Source organism: Tachypleus tridentatus, chromosome 12, assembly GCF_004210375.1.
Source record: "Tachypleus tridentatus isolate NWPU-2018 chromosome 12, ASM421037v1, whole genome shotgun sequence".
In the NCBI taxonomy this organism is placed as follows: domain Eukaryota; kingdom Metazoa; phylum Arthropoda; class Merostomata; order Xiphosura; family Limulidae; genus Tachypleus; species Tachypleus tridentatus.
In genome coordinates this window covers 94099783-94120159 of record NC_134836.1, presented here as the reverse complement: position 1 = coordinate 94120159, position 20377 = coordinate 94099783, and the positions used below count along the sequence as shown (strand labels likewise).

Below are 20377 nucleotides of genomic sequence, written 5' to 3'. Positions count from 1 at the left end.
AGATATTATTCAAAATAATTAATTTGTGTTTAAGAATGAAACTAACACATTATGAAAAAATTTTGTTTGTAACGCAGATGCAATAAACCTCAGAAATGAGATGACTACTGTTTTGAATCGGCTCTATCTTTTTCCTTTAAATCTTCAAAATCATGAATACAAAAAAACGACTAATTAACACAATCACAAAAATGTCTAACTTTCTTTTTCTTATAATGAATTTTGTTTTCAGTTATTTCGATTAAATTTTAAAAAAGTATTTTATTTTTTATTACCACGTCATTATTTTATTTTCACTTATACAAGAATGTATTTTATTATTATAAGATATATTTTTTTCTATTTTCATACATTGGTGTGTACTTTGAAGTTTTTTTAGTAGTGTTTATGCAACTGTAATATTTTTCATTCAACCATAGGAACTGGTTTACATAAGCTTTTAATTTCGCAACATTGTTGTGATGATATATATATTTATACAAACAAAAAATACTTTAGGCCACTTGGACACACATATACTTTCTGATAGCAATCTGTAAAATAGTCCATAAATTTTGCACAACTTTTATCTTTTTTGATTTTTTGCTAAATCTACACCTAAATCCCTTACAAAAATAATGGGTGAGTTTTGAATTTAACAAACATGTAATGATAATTAAATATTATTAAATCGCTGATACGGTAAGAAGAGAGTTTAATTTTTACCGTACTATAAAACAGAAAATCTTATTCCTAGTATGTAAAGTTTTATGGTTTGTTTTTTTTTGTAGTTTGTTTGGTTACAATACTAAAGAATTTTACATAGCTATGAACAAAGTAATCAACTCAATACCACTGGAATGAATCTCCACGGTACTTTTACGTTTTATGCAATTGAGTAATGGGATTTTAGGGCTTATATTCATATTAGGCGATGAAATGTAATTCAGCTATCGATCTGCTACTTTCAACCAGCAAGGAAAATCTCGGCAATAGATTACTTTGTGCATAATTTGTGCCAAAAAAAAATTCATGATCAAAAATTTAGAACAGAAATATTATGAGATCATGTAGTTAAAAGTTAAAAAAAAATAAACACGATAAAAACTGTACACTTTGAACAATTATCTTTCACTCACAAGAACTTTACACTTTCGATTGGAGCTCATTTGCGCTTACATGTTACTTAAAGGAAGCGTATAATTAAAAGAAAATGAAATAAAAATATGTTTCAAGTTATATGCGAGTATCTTTGTGCAACAAAGTTGGATAAATTATCCCAACAGTAGTTCAGATATCGAACCTGCAATCTTAGGATCACGAGTCGAGTAGTCAATTGGGAATCACCAGGAAAAAAAATTGGCAAATATGTTTGTGTACCTCCTGCTATCTGATGAGCAGCTTGTTTTGTTATCTACCGATAATAAAGAAGGTATTTGTTCTTTGTAATTAAGCACAAAGTTACACAGTAAGCTATCTGTATTCTGCTCACCATGGGCATCGAAACCCGGTTTGTAGCGTTGTACATTTGTAGACTTACCGCTGTGTCACTGGGGGGCAAGTAGTCATTAATGTTGTTTAGAATAATAAGTTCAACCACTCTTGAAATATCTGGTTTATAATAACAAAATCTGTTGCGCTAACGCTTGTACTTATAAACTGCACAACTGTCCAGTTGCATTCATAAGATCTAATTAAACAAGATAAATATTTTAAAAAATGTTTTATACATATTATATCGATTTTAGAAAGTTTCTGTACTTAATTATTTTATTTTCGAATAAGTTAAAAATTACTCAGTGCATAACTGCTAGCGTACCTGATGCCTCAGAGCTGAGGTGATACCATGTTCATCAAGGATTGATTTTATTTATAACTTGTAGATAAGCGACATTTTCTTGTTTAATATCTTTAGTAGGTGCACACTGTGATTCCTATTATATATGACTAGTAATCCGAGGGTGGCGGGTTCGAATCCCCGTTACACCAAAGATACTCGCCCTTTCGCCTGTGGAGCCTTATAATGTAACAGTCAATCCCACTACAACGTTGATAAAAAAGTAGTCCAAGAGTTGGCGATGGAAGGTGATGACTAGCTGCCTTTCCTCTAGTCTTACACTGCTAAATTAGGGACGGCTAGCGCAGATAGCTCTCGAGTAGCTTTGCGCGAAATTCAAACCAAACCAAAACTTATTATATATATGTACAAATAGTGTCATCGTTGTAGCTTGAAGTTAGAAGATCATGGTTAATGTTTTATATTTGGTTTTTATTGGAATCAATTTTGATCTATTAATAACATCATGTTAAAAAGTCTATAATAAATTGTAATTTTTTTAAAAGGGAAAAAGAACCGTATAACGAAATAATGAACACATCTAATATACCATGGTTTAAAGAATGTTATAGAACAAATGAGTTGTCCTATTTCGGTGTATGGTAACATGTTTTCGAATACTAATTTTACCTAACTACACGTTATTTGTTATTCATAGAATTGTATAGGTTTCACATATAGTTTCCGACGAAATAAAATCTATTTATTAATATTCTACATTTCAGTTGTACCATTCTGCAATTCCAGTTTATTTGTTTTTTAATTTTGCTAGTAACAGAGCTAGGCCTGGTATTGGTTCTTCCACTTCCAATCCAACTTACTCTTCCGAAGTCTTATTAGTTCAATGTGCAAATGAAAATCTTATCCTTGTGGTAGATAAAAATGATTAGCTTACACACGATTAAATATCGGCGTGTGACGATTAGGGATTGTTCAATAATAAAATGTTTGGATAAATTAGCCTTAGAAAGATGTTCAAAAAGTATAGTTTCGTTACAAAACACTGCAGCTATTTAGCATCAAAGCTATTTGAATATGTGTGTGCTTTCTTATAGTAAAGCCACACTTGTTGTGTTCTCCGAGGGAAATCGAGCCCTGTTTCTAGCTTTGTAAGTCCGAAGACTTGCCGCTGTACCAGAGTGGGACCAAAGCGCCTTGATAAGGCTTGGTACAGTGTTAAACAGGCAAAGTTTATGAAAAACATAAGAGCGTGTTTATTCTCGATAGCTTAACTTTAAAATTGCTTTATTTCTGGCTTATATTGGTTATCACAAACAAAGCTGCGTAAAGGACGATAAATTTGCTTGTTAGAAAGGGTTAAAATTAGTACAAGGTCATAAAATGCTGATTACAAAGAAATATTTATAGGTGCTTTAGGTTAGACACAAATTTGTTTAGCAAACACGTAAGCCCTTGGACTATCAAACAGAGATACATACATTACTTATAAACATATTTTGAATTAAGTCACATGTTTACGGAGATGAGAACAATTTGTTCCACGCTTTGCAATAATTAATTAAAAATTAATCATTAGCCTTTTGTGGCTTTTCTGCAAATTTCAGATATATTATATCACCCAAAACAACCAAAAGAGGCATATCTAATTTATTGTAACCACATATGTTCGTTTAATGTATTGTTAACAGGAGAGTTAACGACATAAAGGATGGTAATATGTTTCCTTAGATATTCTTTTAAACTTAATTTTGATATTAAATTTTGGTAAATGGGTAAGCTATTTAAAATTATTTCACTCGATTGTACCCTTAAAATTAACTTTTAAAATTTTGCGATGGCAAACGAACTGTTTTAAGTATATTATACTAATGCGTTCTACAAAACAATTTTCTTACGCATGCCAAAACAAAAATGTTTGTGACAGTTGATTTGCTATTTACAGTTTTAAGTAAATTTTATGTTTTAAAAACAAAATAAGTTGTTTTAATTTGAGAAGGACTATGAGTTGAGGTTTAACTTACAAACCAGTATCACTATCAACTCATATCATTTACTTATAGTTTTGACAAGCCGAGATGACTTGAAATCAATAAATCTCTCAGTCGTAGGCGAATTACTTGAAGAACATATACCAACCTATTTGTCCAAGTGTGATTTTGCAAGCCTAGCTACCAGAGGAATGAGAAACGAGAGCTCTAGACACAGTTGGTTCTGTTCACTTAAACATAAGACCTGTCAGTTGCTTGCTGAAATTGACCAGTTGCAATTCTAGTAAATCAACTAACTGAGTTCTCTTTTAGGACTTCAATGGCAGCCACAACTCTCTGCCACCATGTTAGAGTACTGTCTGAGCACAAAGTTGCCTCCATCGTCTTGGTATAGCAATAGAAAAGGACTCAATTTATTAGGCACACAAGAAGGTTTGGGCACACCATCAATTAAGTTCAACGTGTTAACAATGCTCTGAACTGTGGCGTGATTAGAAGGGTATTCATTTTGACCAAGAGGAAAATCACAACCACCTTTACAGTAGAAAGCGCTGTAGCCTTTTGGAAAGATGATCCAATCTGACCAACCGATTTGCTCAAAGTTCACGTACATCTCAAAACGATTGCAACCTAAGGACTGGTTAGTAGCTGTTGAGGTCTCATTAAACAGATATTCTTGGTTTTCTGTTGATCTTCTGGTTCTTGCTATGAAATCTTTACTTTCCTGAGAGTCCATACTATGACCAAGACTAGGAACCAAATCGTGATAATTACTTGGGAAAAGATTGTGTTTGGGCGTTCCATGAAAGTCATAACTTTTGAAATCTGAAATATACGTGTATATATATATTATTATTATTATTACAGTTTGTTGGCAAAAGTTATTTTTTCTTTAAAATTATTTATATCCATTTTTAGATTATAATGTATTAGTTACGCATATTAAGCAATATTTTATTACAGAAAATATAATTCATCATTGCTAACCTCAAAAACACTGTGCTTTTGTGCTTTTTAGAATTTTCTTTGCTGTATTCTTGTTTGAATAATGGAACCATAGAAGAGGAGTATTGGCAATCTGATAAGGTGTAGGTTGAGACTTAGAATACTTGGAGTATTTTATTAAGTTGATGTAAAGAATATATTATTGTTTCTTATTTACCACAAAGATATACAAAGGTTTATGTGTGGTATGTCTACCAGTGGTATAGAAATCCAGTTTTTAGCGGTATAAGTCAGAAGACATTCCGCTGTGTCCCTGGAGGCTGATGTAGAGAAAGTAATGACCACATGATTTTTAAAATAATAGGGTAAAGACGAAAGAAAAACACAGTTGTGCACGCCAATAAATTTTTGAAAGTAACATAATTAAGCACTAAGAGACTTTTAACTCCACAAACAAAGTTTTGTATAAAAGAAAAAATTCAAATATTGCTTTTCATGTTCATAGATCAGTTGAATTTTGTCACAATTCTTCGTTGTATACCCAAATTAATAACAAGTGTTTTAATATGACTGTGTGAATTACCTGAAGAATAAAAATTCTGCAGGATTCTGCATATAAACAACTCACACAATAATGTAAATATAGCTCCTTTAACACGGGCTGGATAACACCAAGGGAAATAATTGTAAGGCTTACATTGTGTAAGGCCAAAATACTTTGTATCCTTGCATCTTTCCAACTAAGACAAACAAAAATGAATCACTGTATCGTGATATACGACATATAATAAGATATTCTATACCTAAGTTTTGTAACACCATGAGTAGTAATTGTTTTTAAAAAGCTTCTGTGTTGATTTTACAACAATAGTGCTGCCATATTTGTGTCATCATCCCTGTACGACAAATTCCATTTTTACCCACAAATGATCTGAATTATTTTGTTAATGATTTTCTAATAGTTCCGATTATTCTTGTAACTTTCTAATTTAGTTTCAAATCCAGAAGTTTTAACCGAGTTAGCCTTTGTACTTCAAATCTTGAGACTCATTCTGTGAAATCGGCAAAAATTATATACGTGGGAAATTCTTAAGAGATAAGTTTTATGGTTTCATCAACCAGCTAAGTAACACTCTTTCGTATTAAACTACTGTGAGGAGTTTGGTTGTAGTTAAACACAAAGCTACAAAATGAGCAATCTGTGCTGTGCCTATCACGGGTATCGAAACTTCATTTTTAGCGCAGACTTACCGGCCAATCAAGATTAAGCGTACTGCGAGGGAACCTCAATAACTAGAAACATTTCAAGGCAAAATATATTGATGCACACACCATATAACATTAATTATGCTAGTAAATAACATAATAAATTGTCTGTGTGTTAAGAATTCTCTCCGTTGGAACAGCGGTAAATCTACGGATTTACAACGCTAAGATCAGGGGTTCGATTCCCCTCGGTGGGCTTAGCAGAGAGCTCAATGTGGCTTTGCAATAAGAAAACACACATTGTCAAGTATATTTTAAAAAGATATAGATGTAAGTCTCTACAAAATAAAACATCAACTTTAAAATGAAAACATTATAACAAGATAATATTTGTATGAATAAACCAAAACATCAAATAACTAAGAAACCAGCCACCAAAAATAGTTGTTTGGAAAGTCAAATCACCAAATATGTATCCCTGATTCGCAGACTTGGTGCAGTGTTCTTTCATGAGAATTTGAAATCAAATGTTTACAATATCTCTATTTGAATTTCACAAAACACAAAAAATCTTAATTCTTAAGCTTCATAAGAATATTCTACATGCAAAAGCATTGCATATTTGCAGAAATAAAAAAAACAAATTATCAAATTTTGAAGTTTAAGTGGAAAATAATAGATGGCGCACAGGAATGCAAACAGATTCGGCTAAAATGTCCGAATTTGGAATTTAGAGATCAAACAAAAGTTACATGACTGCTAATATATGATACGCAGATAATCGCTACGTTCTCCATATTATTTCGGAGAGGGTATTTGGATTCTTTTCATTTTATTTCATTTTATATTTCTTCTCAAAATAAAGTCTAATATGTTTTGAAGGAATGGAATGTTAATTATGCACATATTACAAACAATGCAAGGCTTATTTTTATATGCAAAAACGGCTCGTTTGGGTTGAGAAAATATTTTACATAGAAGAGCGAACAACGTTTCGACCTTCTTCGGTCATCGTCAGGTTCACAAAAAAAGTGAACGTGGTTCGCTCTTCTATGTAAAATATTTTCTCAACCCAAACGAGCCGTTTTCCATATAAATTTCTCAACAAGTGGGTTTCTCGACATCACTGATTAATGGAAGGCTAAATTATGGTGTAGGGGGGACAATTTCAAAATGTATAGAAGAACACAAATACACAACATCATACAAAAATTACTACATAAGTAGCTAAATATTTCCAAGAATATCTTTTATTTACAACTAAATACTGAATTCCAGTCAGCTGCATGAATTTAGGTTTGAATAAAGTCATTTAAGCTGAACAGTGCGATACAGCCTTTCAGTTGCTAACAAATAGAAACTTGTAAGATTGACTCAGTACTTACTGGCTACTTATGCAGTGATTTTTGTATGGTTTTGTGTATTCATCCTTACCTCTTTAACATTGCTATCACTATATGATAGGATAATAACAGAGCATTCGCCTTACAATATGCTCGCCCTTTCAGCCGTGGGGCGTTATAATATGACGGAAAATCCCACTATTTGTTGGTAAAATAGTTACCCGAGGGTTGACGGTGAGTGGTGATGACAAGCTAACTTCCCTCTAGTCTTACACTGCTAAATTACGGACGGCTAGCACAGATAGCCCTCGTGTAGCTTTGCGCGAAATTAAAAAAACAACAACAACAAAACAGCTTTACAACTTCACCTCAACTCACTGCATGTGCATACAATCGACTTCACCACATGTTAGGGTCATGTCGATTAGTAAAGAAGACAACATACAGATCTCAGGCCCTGAAATATGATATTACATATACACACACAGGTGCCAGTCTCGGCACCATTGAATATTTGAAGAAAAGTAATCCGATATATAAAAAACTTTTTTGAGTTCAAGCATCAATAACGTTTACACAGATCTGTCAGTTGCATAACTACCTGGTTACTTTGGTACCTTGAACTTTAATTTAGATTATTCTTTATTTATTTAGTTCTCCTGAAATTGTTTTGGCAGGTATCATGTTTCTGTCACAAACGGTCGTTATCATAAAATAGTTGTGAATAATATAGATTTATAAACTGAATTCACTGCTAAGTAGTAATATTTTTATATTATTTCCCCACACAAATACATGTGGTAAGAGAACAGAGTAATATTATCTTTATTCAAACTGTGAAACACTCGATAAGGGCAATTAGTTACCTAAATAAAGCTATAACTCAACTTTAACAGTTAGTTGTAAGCATCGTAGAGTAATAGATTCAATGAGGCAGCCATTTTTGTCCCATCCCTTCGTGCTCAGCACTATCAGCAGCCATTTTTGTCCCATCCCTTCGCGCTCAGCACTATCAGCAGCCATTTTTGTCCCATCCCTTCGTGCTCAGCACTATCAGCAGCCATTTTTGTCCCATCCCTTCGTGCTCAGCACTATCAGCAGCCATTTTTGTCCCATCCCTTCGTGCTCAGCACTATCAGCAGCCATTTTTGTCCCATCCCTTCGTGCTCAGCACTATCAGCAGCCACTTTTGTCCCATCCCTTCGTGCTAATCACTATCATGCATAGTGATAGCTTGTTCTCAAATGCTACTAAAATTACTTTTGGTCGTATAAAGCCATTCCGAAAACTTCAAGCTTTCTTCGTCTAGCATGGGAAATCTAAGAAAGAAAGCTGAAAACTTTGGCTAGTTTCAAGTTCTTCATTTTAGTAGCACTTTTCAATGATATTCTGAATGTTACAAGCTGTGATACACTCGATAATGGCAAGTAGGTGCTCGTATATGGCTATAACTTAACTTTAGCAGTTATTTGTAGGCGTTATAGAGTAATAAATTGAAAGTAGCGCCCATATTTTTTCTCGGCTTATCCCCGCATACGGGCCTGGCATGGCCAGGTGGTTAAGGCGCACGACTAGTAATTCGAGGGTCGCGGGTTCGATTCCCCGTCACACCAAACATGCTCACTCTTTCACCCGTGGGGGGCGTTTTAAGTGTTAGTCAATCCCACTATTGGTTGGCAAGAGTAGCCCAAGACTTGGCGGTGGGTGATGATATTCAGCTGCCTTTCCTCTAGTTTCACTCTACTAAATTGTGTAACTTTGCGCGAAATTAAAAAAAAAATCCCCGCATACTAAACACTAGCATTTTATTTATAATATATACATATACACATAACGCAATCATTGGTATCACTTTCTTTGAAGATCATGAAAACATTTTATCAATCAATTAAATGGCCCGGCATGGCCAAGGGTGTTAAGGCGTTCGACTCGTAATCCGAGGGTCGCGGGTTCGAATCCCGGTGGCACCAAACATGCTCGTCCTTTGAGCCGTGGGGACGTTATAATGTGACGGCCAATCACATTATTCGTTGGTAAAAGAGTAGCCCAAGAGTCGGCGGTGGATAATGATGACTAGCTGCCTTCCCTCTAGTCTCACACTGCTAAATTAGGGACGGCTAGCACAGATAGCCCTCGAGTAGCTTTGTGCGAATTAAAAAAAAAATCAAACCTAATAAAATTACTAATGTGTTTAGTTAATATTCGTTTATCATAAATACATAAATTTAAGACGAATTAAATTAACCGCGACGTCCTAAAATGCGAAAAGATATATTAGTGCTGTTGTTTTTTTTTATTTTACTGAATGTTGTTTCACTTATAATGCTTTAAAAAGTGAGTTTGAATGAGCGGGGCCGTATCAGCTGAGAGTGTATTCAAATGCACCAAGAATGTTGGGTCACTTAAAATTTTATATATTTCACATAATGAGAACTAAATATATTAAATATTATATTTAGTAATATAATTCGTATGTTATTTTACATCCGAAGAAATCGAGATATAGCTCTTATTTTGAACTACTGAGAAGCATACCTTACTTCTTTAATTCACGAACTTTACCAGCATAAGACACCTATAACATTTAAACTATGCCGTCAAATTATCTTCTGTTCATTGTATTATTAGGTTGAACTGGTCGGGTTTAGCCTCGTGGGTGGCTCCTTGAGCTTAGATCTAGTAATCTATGATTCGTGATTCACTGCCGAAAAATAAAAGAGCGCTTCGCATACTGGGGCTGTGGGTGTGTTATAAAATTGACGGATGAATTCCACAAGTTGGCCAAGCAAGAGCGACCCAAAAGTTGGCTGTGGGTGTAATTCACTAAATATCTCGCCTCTAGTCTTTTAGTTCCATATCAGATACGGCTAATGTAGATAAACTTATGTGTAGCTTTGGGTAAAAATGATTAAACAAACAGTATTATGTTGAAATAACATTTTCGATACTAAACGGACTCAGAAACAAGAAATTAATTTGCTAAGATTTTGTAAAGAAACGTTTGTGGGTTATTTAAAGTATGTTAAAAAAACTTTCAGTATTTTTATTCCTTAGGTAACATGCTGAACAAACTTAATCATAAATATGGCACATCTGAACGTTACATCAATTCATATGGACTAATTAACGAGACACCTTATTACATCCAGACTTTAAGAGACTATGATCATTTATTCTACCATTGTCCCTAAGTTAACAGCGAAAGTCTAGGAGGAAGGCAGCGACAGCTAGTCTTCATCACTGATCATTAGCTCTTAGGCTACTCTTTCACCAATGAATAGAGGAATTGACTGTCACATTATAATACCCCCACGTCTGAAAGGGCGAGCATGTTTGGTGTAACGGAAAATTGAAACCGCGACCCTCGGATATAGAGTAGAGCGTCCTAACCACCTGGCCATGCTGGGCTTCTGGTTAAGTAAGTACTCGTACAAAGATACACAAAGGCTATCTGTGTTTTGCCTACCACAAATATCGAAATCCGGTTTCTAGCGGTATAAGGCCGCAGTCATACCACTGTGCCTCTGGTGAGCATCATTCTGTGTAAAAATTGTTTTTATCTTATCATTTGAATTTATTATTATGACGAGTGATTATAACTTATTAACAATACTTTTAACACGCTTCAAGGATCGTTTTATTATATCATTTCACAAGTATATTGTTTCGGTTTCTATAATATGAAATCAATTTTATCATAGGTGATGTACAAAGACCCTTGAAAAACGCGTTCGCTGAAACATGGGGTAAGAAACAAAACAATATTATTTTGAGTTGATCAGTAATTTTTCATGTTGTTAAACTAACAAAAAGTATTCTGATATACTTGGGACACTACGGAAGTTTTATTTATTCACTGATTTGTTCCGTCTTTATGAATATTTTCCAAGAAAAAGGTTTTTCTACGTTTGTATATATTGAACAACAGCACCGTAAATACTGTTTGATTTATTCGGAAATTCGTGAAAACCAAAAAAGGGACATCTGCACCAGCTGTACCTAATTTGGAACTGTTTGCGTGTTTTTTCTTATAGCAAAGCCACGTCTGTCTATCTGCTGAGCCCACCGAGAGGAATCGAAACCCTGATTTTAGCGTTGTAAATCCGTAGACTTGCCGCTGTACTAGCGGGGGGCGATTTGGAACTGATATACTAGAAGAAGGTCGGTCATCTAATCAATAGCACTCGCCGTCAAACTATCAGGACACTCTAATTGAATCACGTGATTCGATCTTCATTTTTATAATTGTCTCAAACCACTAAACATAATTTTTTTCGGTAATGGAACGCGAACCATGAACCTTCTGATCTATAGTTGGACAAACTATCCTTTTGCACTCGACCACTTTATATTGGCATTCAGAATATTAAAACGAAATGTATTCTAGTTGAGTTTTTAATTATTTTTTTTGCTACGCGTTTTAGAGGGGAGAGGTTAAATGCAAAATAATTTTCCTTGCCAAAGAATGTAATTCCAAATAACTTAGATTGTTGTCCTCAGCTGGTACAGTGGTAAGTCTACGGACTTATAATGCTAAAATCAAGGATTCGATTCCCCTTGGTAGACTCAGCAGATGGCCTGATGTGGCTTTGCTATAAAAAAACACGCACACACATCTCATCAGCTGACGTTCGACTTAGGTTTGACCAGTGTCGCTATTCGAAATCCCACAAATCAACTAACTTCACGACCAGTTGGGGACTTTAGACGGTATTAATTGTTAGTTGCTATAACTAAGTTAGTTGTTCAAGGTTCCTGGTGGAAAAAACACACGAAATTTTTAGTGCATTGGTCGCAATGAGTACCGAATATTGTGTTGTTTGTTTTATATTGCAAATATTGTACTTGAAAGACGGTGTTACGGTGTTATCACCACTTCACCTAATCTAATTTAGCAATTATTCAGATTGCAGATACTTACCAGGAAATGAACTCTGCTTTGCTGTTTTTTCTTCATTGAAAAGAACCAGAATTGGTTGTTTATTGACGTGTTGATTATGATGTTTAGCGAAACGTATAATACCTTTTTTTGTTTTGTTACCAGGAATTGTCCGAGCTGTGATAATAAGACCTGAAACCAGCAATGAAAAAAAAACTTTTAAAGTTTTATCCCAACTTTTAACACTAAGAGAAAAATACACGTTTAGACAGTTTGACCGTAATGCAATAAAGATTTAAATATATCCACTTTTACAACAAACGAGTTTTCTACATCACAAATATCAAGCAAGCCACATTTACTGAGTTCTAAATCTTAAAAGGTAACACATGTATCACGTTAAAATTTAACAGACCGCAGAATAAAAGTTAAACACGATACGTTCAAAAATATAGATTTTTGACGCTTGGAGAAAATAATTCAAAAATTATAAAATCAAATATTTCAGCTAAATGGAAAGAAATACATCAAATTACTGAGGTATAATATGACTTAACTATGAAGTTTTTATTACAAAATGCAATTATTATAGAAACAACATAATAAAGCAAATTAACTGCACAACTCAATTAATTAAAGTGTAAGCAGATCATGCAATATGTGTATTATGACAACACAGTACCTCCAGTGACTCAGTGCTGGACTTGTTTTATAACGCTACAATTCGGGGTTAGATACCCGCTTTGGTTATAGCGCAGATAACAAACTCTGTAATATTGTACTAAAATAAAACTAAATAACTCAAAGCAACTGTTGTGAGATACTGTCAAACATATTTTTCAGTTCGTTATTTTGTAGCTCCAGTTTCTAATATTTACTCATGTGATCTGAAAGACAAATGATAAGTCGTTTACCTTATGCTATATAAATAGTTGGATTACAGAATCTTGTCTTTGTTGCTACTTTAAAAACAAACACAAAGTTAAAGGTGTTCCTTAGGGCTGATTTGGTTGTTTTACTTTTAGGAAAGACCAGTGGACAAATGGAAACTGGATGTTAACAGCAGGGTGTCGCAAGTTGTCTAGAATTGTCTCAGGGTGTTGTTTGAAAAGAAAATGGAAGCGCTTTTATGTTATTAGCAGAATTGTTCGAACATTTTCACAAGACAGACAATCATTTATAACTCAGAGACGACCACCATTTATCGAATCTGAGTCACTCACCAGAAATGACTGATTGTTTTTTTACTTTCTCCGAGACAGAATTAGACATCTGGTGCCACATCTAGATACTAAATCTCTGTATATAAACGATTAGGAACAAACTTTATAAGGTTAACCTGAAGTGAAATGAAATAAAGTGTATTCTGCTAACACCAAGGCACCAAACAGCTCGTATTCAATGGTGCCAAAAATGTGCCCAGAAGACGAGCGACATATTTAACAATATTATTTCGACAGATATGTCATGATATACTATACGACACGTCCAATACAAGAGAAATAGCCAAATAGACCGGTTTAAGCGTTCATCAGAGTTCAATCTCATCTAATAAGTACAGCATGCTCTTTGATAAAGCCAAGTGCCTAGTGAAGTGACATCGAACATTAAAAAGTCCCTAAAAACAACATTATCAGATAAATGGTCGAGAATACTTCATAAATTTATTGATACTACAGCTTTAGGTATCCATCCAGGTTACTTTTGTTTGACTATAATCTGTATTAAAGTGAAATGTCGTGACTATGAATGTGTGTAAAGCATCACCTGTTCAATGTTCGTTTATAACCGTAGTCTGAATCATTAATCACTTGGGATTTGCCTTGTTATAGCTGAAATGTTACAAATTATAACTTTCTCTTTTATTATTATATGCAGTGTAGTTAAAATTTTTGTTTGTTTGTTTTTAACTTTCGCACAAAGCTACACGAGAGCTATCTGCGCTAGCCTCACCTAATTTAGCAGTGTAAGACTAGAGGGAAGGCAGCTAGTCATCACCACCCACCTCCAAACTCTTGGATTACTCTTTTACCAACGACTAATTGGATCGATTGTAACATTATAACGCCCCCACGGCTGAAAGAACGAGCATGTTTGGTGTGATGGGAATTCGAACCAACGACACTCGAATTACGAGTCAAGCGCCTTAACTACCTGGCCATGCCGGGCCTGACAATGTTTAAAAAACAATAAACACATGGTACATTATTTTTAAATCACATTTTAAATCATCACCAATTTAAAATCTGAAGTTGATATTTCTCAAAAGTTGTTTATATCATTTTTGAGTTAATGTACAAATTTCGATAAGTTTTGTTTCTTTTGTTTGTTTGAAATTAACACAAAACTATACAATGGACTGACTGGGATCTGCTTACCACAGATATCAAAACCCGATTTCTAGTGTAGTAAATCTGCAGATACCGCTGTGCCACTGTATGTATGTTGGGGGGCATTCTGCAGATACCGCTGTGCCACTGTGTGTATGTTGGGGGCATTTCGATAAACATTGGTACAATTTATCATATATCTTTTCATCTATAGAAGGAACTATATTCTAATTCAATGGACTAATTTGTAAAACAAGCTAGTTCTAAACATACAAGAGTCGTGGTTAATAGTTGTTTCAGAGTTTACACCCCAAAAAGAGATGGTCTGGGATACTGAATATGTAGTGTAGTAATTTATTTTTTAACTAGTAATATTTGTAGATTTTTCACACAAATCATTATTACTAAGTCTATGAGATGTAAAACACCAAATACGTGAAAAACAAAAACAGGTTAATCAGTTTTGGTAACAATGTTATTTTGAACTTCATATAATCCGATTTGTTACGTCCCGGAATGGTCAGGTGGTTAAGGCACTCGACTCATAATCTTTCTGAGGGTTGCGGTTTCGTATCCCCGTCACACCAAACATGTTCGCCTTTTTAGCCATGGGGACGTTATAAAGTTACGATCAATCCCACTATTCGATGGTAAAATAGTATCCCAAGAGTTGTTGGTGGGTGGTGATGACTAGCTGCCTTCCCTCTAGTCTTATACTGCTAAATTAGGTACGGCTAGGGCAGATAGCCCTTGTGTAGCTTCGCGTAAAATTCAAACCAAACCAAAACTGACTTGTTACAACTCAGATGATCGAGAGCTTCAGACAAAATTCAAGGTGTCGCTACTGTAAATACTTTTATGTACTCAACCAAGATTCTTGTATTACTCTGGCTAACCCAAATTTCTTGAATCAGAGCTTTCAAATGAGCTGTCATAAATAAGGACTTTGCTATTATTATGATACCGTTAAAAATACAGGCAAAATGTATTTGAACAACAGATATCACAATATCTACTGCTATTACGAAACAAATGGAACTGAAGCAAATCAAAGTGCTCTTTATTATTCTTAACTTCGTTTAACGAAACTTGTAGTTAATTATGAAACACTTCTATATCTTAAATAACCGGGCTTGACCTATTGGTTATTGAGTGAAACAAGAAGTCCCAGAGTATATGGTTCGCATACTGATGCCGCAATATCACATTCTGCACTTAGTGGTCATTCGCGCTTTATAAGAGTGAGGGTCAAACTCTAATATTTGATCGGACAGAGGATAGCCCAAGAAATGATGTTGAGTATGACCAGTTGGTTTCATTCTAGTCCATCAGTTCAAAAACAGGGGTGGTTATGCGCAGATATCCCTTGGCGTAGCTATGCATGAAAGTTCTGAAATCGACAAAAATATATTAACTAAATATTTAACTTTTAGTTGTTTTTTTAAAGTATAAATATCACTTGCCAATGAAATGAAATAAAACTTGTACATTTTGAATAACTTTGAACGTGCAAAGTAATATTATATTATGAGCGTTAACTAAATACTCTATTACTCACCAAGGTTTTGTTTAGGGTTATCCAGCCAGTCCACTATGGCAGGTTTGACATGAAATACTTGCCAGCCCACAGTGTGAGTACTGACGTTTCGAATGTCCAGAAGTCTGTTGTTTTCTTTGTTCAAGTTCGAAGTCTGCATTACTTGGTACACACGGAGCTGTACATGCAGTTACAAAATAGAACATTACGAGTGAATCAGTCTTCTTATAAAACGTAACTGGGAATTGTGGATTTGACTAAAGTCAAGCAACACTAGAATTTGGATGTCAAAGCAGCAAATGAATTTTAATCTCAGTAATGTTTAGTTTTCTCTATACATAGGAAGGATATAATGTGGATTTTGTAAAAGTGTGATTCTATAAACAAGGGACGATTTTCTCACTCTAACTGGTTTTACATTCGTTGATAACATGTGAAAATAAAAGAAAAACACCAATATCTCAGGAAATATTTTGAAATAAATGGTTTACTATAGTTCTTTTTAATAGATAAATGAAATTACAAAAATAAGTAACAATTTATACAAATGTTCGTTTGTTGGGATCTTTATCTGCTAAAATATTTCTAATTTTAACCCCCCCCCCCAGTAACACAGCGGTATGTCTGTGAACTCAAACCACTATAAACCGGGTTTCGATACCCGGGGTACCTTTGTGTAGCTTTGTGCTTAATTTCAAATAATCAATCGGCCTGACTCATAATCTGAGGGTCACACCAAACATGCTCGCCTTTTCAGGCGTGGGGACGTTATGATGTAAAGGTCAATCTCACTTTTTTTAGTAAAAGAGTAGCCTTGTGAGTGGCGATGAATAGCTACCTTCCCTCTAGTCTTGCACTGCTAAATTAAAGACGGCCAGTGCAAATAGCCCTCGTGTAGCTTTGTGCGAATTCCAAATTAGGGTGCAATAATTGCTGAATAAATAAATGCTTTTTGAATACTAGACATTTTATGTCGCATGATGCAAAGGAGGCCACCAATAATATTATGGATTTCAGGTCTTAAATATCTCATGCAAAGGGTAGAGAAGTCAAGTTTGGCTAGTAAATAACACTCTATGCTAAAACTTGTGCTAACATTTCAAGAAGGTATGCAAAAGTAGCATTTTAGCCTAATTAGTCTCAATGGACAGTCAGAGGTTGAAAGTTGTTGCAGAAAGAAAGCTACCTAAACCAAAAGACTAAGATGAGCATTGTACCACACAGCATGTTTTGTTTTTGCGCAGGTGAGTACAAGTTCAAACTGTATGGTAAGCAACAACAACTGTTTGTGTGATAGGATAGAAGATAATAGTATATTGGTCAACGATAGGGGACGAACAGAACTTTTGGAACGCATTTGATCAGTTCTAGTGATCTACACAAACCTGGTGGCATCATGTTTGCGGGAAGATTCGGATCCATCATGCCATTTCTTTATAAATTATATTTATTGGGCAACGATTCATCTTCCAATAAGACAATGATCCCAAACATGCAAAAACTGAGGTGTAGCGATATTTTAATGATAAAAAGACCCATAGAATATCCACGGTCGTGATTTTACCTGTACAACATTCGAATACGAACATACATGATGAAGTACAGACTTTTGTAAAAACTGAGAAAATTAGAAGATGGAAAAACGAGTTGGTTGAAGTTCTCACACTTAAAACATCAGTGTGTAGTACACGTTATTTATTTGCAGTGGTTTTTTCTGTGGAAATACTTTACATAATTAATAACATCATCTTCTAGTTACTAGTACTTATTCTGTATACCGTTTGTGGGTCACCATGGTTATATCCGTTACTGTACATCTGAAATACCTGTGGTGATTACAGGACTTTTGAAAGACTGATTTCATCCTCTGCAGATCTATTGTCTCAAGAGTTAACGCGGATTCGTCAATGTTTTTTCTAACATTTTATAAACTATTTGGCTCTTTCAAAGCATATACCTAACCTTTTATAGTTCTAACACCAAAAACTGGAACCTTTCCTGTTATTCTAGCCATACCTCCAACAAATTGAATTTCATGTTCTCAGACTTCCTTCTCACTGTCTGTTTAGGTTTCATCTTGTACAAGTGAAATTCTGCTTTTTTAACTGACTCGGTAGAAGGCACGGTGCCAGTGATATTGAAGTAAAAATGAAAACGATGCTTCCGATCTGGAATACAAAATATGTTTATAGCAACATAATGATTTAGGCTGACTTTTACTTTTTTCACTTTAACTCTAATTGCCAAAGTGTTCATTGCATCGTCTGCTGAAACATTTCTTTGAACGTTTCTGAGATAATATTTTAGTTCAAAATTTGTGTGACTCAACCAGTATATCAATAAATTGGGCAAATAGTAAGTTTATTTTAATATTTTCGGCAAAGCAAATGAAGATCGCATTTTGTAAAAGAATGAATATATATTTACAAAGTCATATTATCCTTATTGTAATTGATGATGCCGTCTTCTAGCCTATTTAACCCTTAAACGACGGCCATCATCAATTGATGCTTCTACCTACAACATTCCCGCTGTTTGAGGGTTAATAAAACTTCAGTGAAATGTAACTCAAACTCTTAGTCCAAAGATTATCTGCGTGTCTATTTCATTCCAAAACAAAGAAACATATGTAATAAATACTACATACGAATTATTAAATTATTTCCACAGATACTTGAACGAAAATTCCACAAATTAATAATTTAATATGCTAATAAAATAAATGCATTGGTGTAAAACCAAAAAGCCGGTTTAGGTTTCAAGTAATAGATAAAGAGCATTCCAGGTTTAATTTTAAAAGCCATTGACCGAGCCCAGAAAAGCGTTTTGGTCTCGAAAAAAAATGTCTTATGGGCAGTGATTTGACGGACGTAAAAAGACAAATCCAAATTCTTATTTTTACACAAATCTGATTTAAAATACACAACTAACAAACTAAACGTCACGTGAGAAAACATCTGCAGTGAATTGTAATTTTAATAAATTTTATTATATTATGAAGTAAATTTCTACAGACATTTACTAAAATATTTACATATTTGCTTTCATTTATTTTTTACCTAGCCATTAAGATAAAATATATAAAGACAACACTACAAACAGTAAATAATTTAAAATAAACTATTGAAAACGAATTGTCATTTTTTATTATGTCATGTAACCAACTTAATAAGTTAAATATGGTAAATAGGAGGAAATATAAGGTGGTGTCAAACCTGAATTTAATATCTAAACTCGAGTTTTTTAGGGTCTTTTTAAGTTTTTAAAATTTTGAAATTAATATGCACATCGCTCTTTAAAATGGCCAGGTGGTTAAGACGCTCGACTCATAATCCGAAGGTCACGGGTTTGAATTCCTGTCGCACCAAACATATTCGCCCTTTCAGCTGTGGGAGCGTTATAATGTGACTGTCAATCCCACTATTCGTTGGTGAAAGAGTAGCCCAAGCTCTGGTGGTGGGTGGTGATGACTAGCTGCCTTTCTTCTAGTCTTACATTGCTAAATTAGGGACGGCTAGCGTAGATAGCTCTCGAGTAGCTTTGCGCAAAGTTGAAAAACAACAAAACTCTCTAAAATATTTTTCCATCAGAAACATTTGATAAAAAAAATCATTATTGCCTGATAGACTGTGTGCGTGGTGAATTAAAAAGCCTACGTCATAGAAATAGAGAATTTACGATTTAGATTTTTTTTACATACCAAAGTTATAAACCATTGTTTTCAAGTTTCCAAGATCTTGCTTCTAGAGTACCAAGTACCCGTTTTTGCAAAGTAAAGTTAAAATTGGCTCAAGATATAATATTAGCAAATTTTAAGGACATCCAGAAATACGAAATAATAAAAATTAATTACCTTTGTCAGAAAAACTTCGGACTATGCTAACTTTGTAAGGGTTTGACGATTTGATATCACCGTTGCTGGATACCTGGCTTTTATACAAGTCCAGCATGTATTGTGGGGGCTTCATGTGTCTGTTTCTTTCGCCAGGACTGTTGATGTCAAATATTTTAAACAGTTTGTTAATGGCTTCTTGTTTATTGTTAGTATCCAGTGGTTGAAGTAAGAGGAAAGTAATTGGCTTTAGGCCCCCCACCAGGATACATACAACATATATAAGGTTTAAAGGAGCCATTGTACCAATATTGCATATGAACCTAGTCGACTGTTAGCTAAGTTAAAAATTAAATGTGTTCTTCTGTTCGGTAGCTTGGTGATGTCTGGCTTATAGTTCCCTAACCGAGAGCTTTATAGATCGTGGAGTAGTATACGCACTGTCTAAATATTTTCTTTTCACTTTCACCGAGAAAGCCTCTACTGTTCAGTTGGATAGGACTTGTGCGTTTAAAGACCAATCATACGTTTGCCTTCAGC

General features: G+C 34.4%; 1 protein-coding gene across 1 annotated transcript; it reads right to left on the bottom strand.

The window, feature by feature from the left end:
* Positions 1 to 362: 362 nt before the first annotated feature.
* On the bottom strand, positions 363 to 20377 carry LOC143234032 (bone morphogenetic protein 7-like). Its single transcript, XM_076471045.1, has 5 exons — positions 19859 to 20377; positions 18022 to 18173; positions 16027 to 16183; positions 12181 to 12330; positions 363 to 4590 (listed from the first exon to the last, which is right to left on the bottom strand). Exons 1-5 carry the CDS (start codon positions 20136 to 20138, stop codon positions 4082 to 4084), a joined length of 1248 nt encoding a protein of 415 aa, XP_076327160.1. The 5' UTR covers positions 20139 to 20377; the 3' UTR covers positions 363 to 4081.

Coding starts and splice junctions, on each gene's coding strand:
- LOC143234032 (XM_076471045.1), bottom strand. CDS start 20,138: ATGGCTCCTTTAAACCTTATATATGTTGTATGTATCCTGGTGGGGGGC. Junction 18,174..19,858: donor CCGAAGTTTTTCTGACAAAG/GTAATTAATTTT, acceptor TTTGTATTCCAG/ATCGGAAGCATCGTTTTCAT. Junction 12,331..16,026: donor TAACCCTAAACAAAACCTTG/GTGAGTAATAGA, acceptor TGCTGGTTTCAG/GTCTTATTATCACAGCTCGG.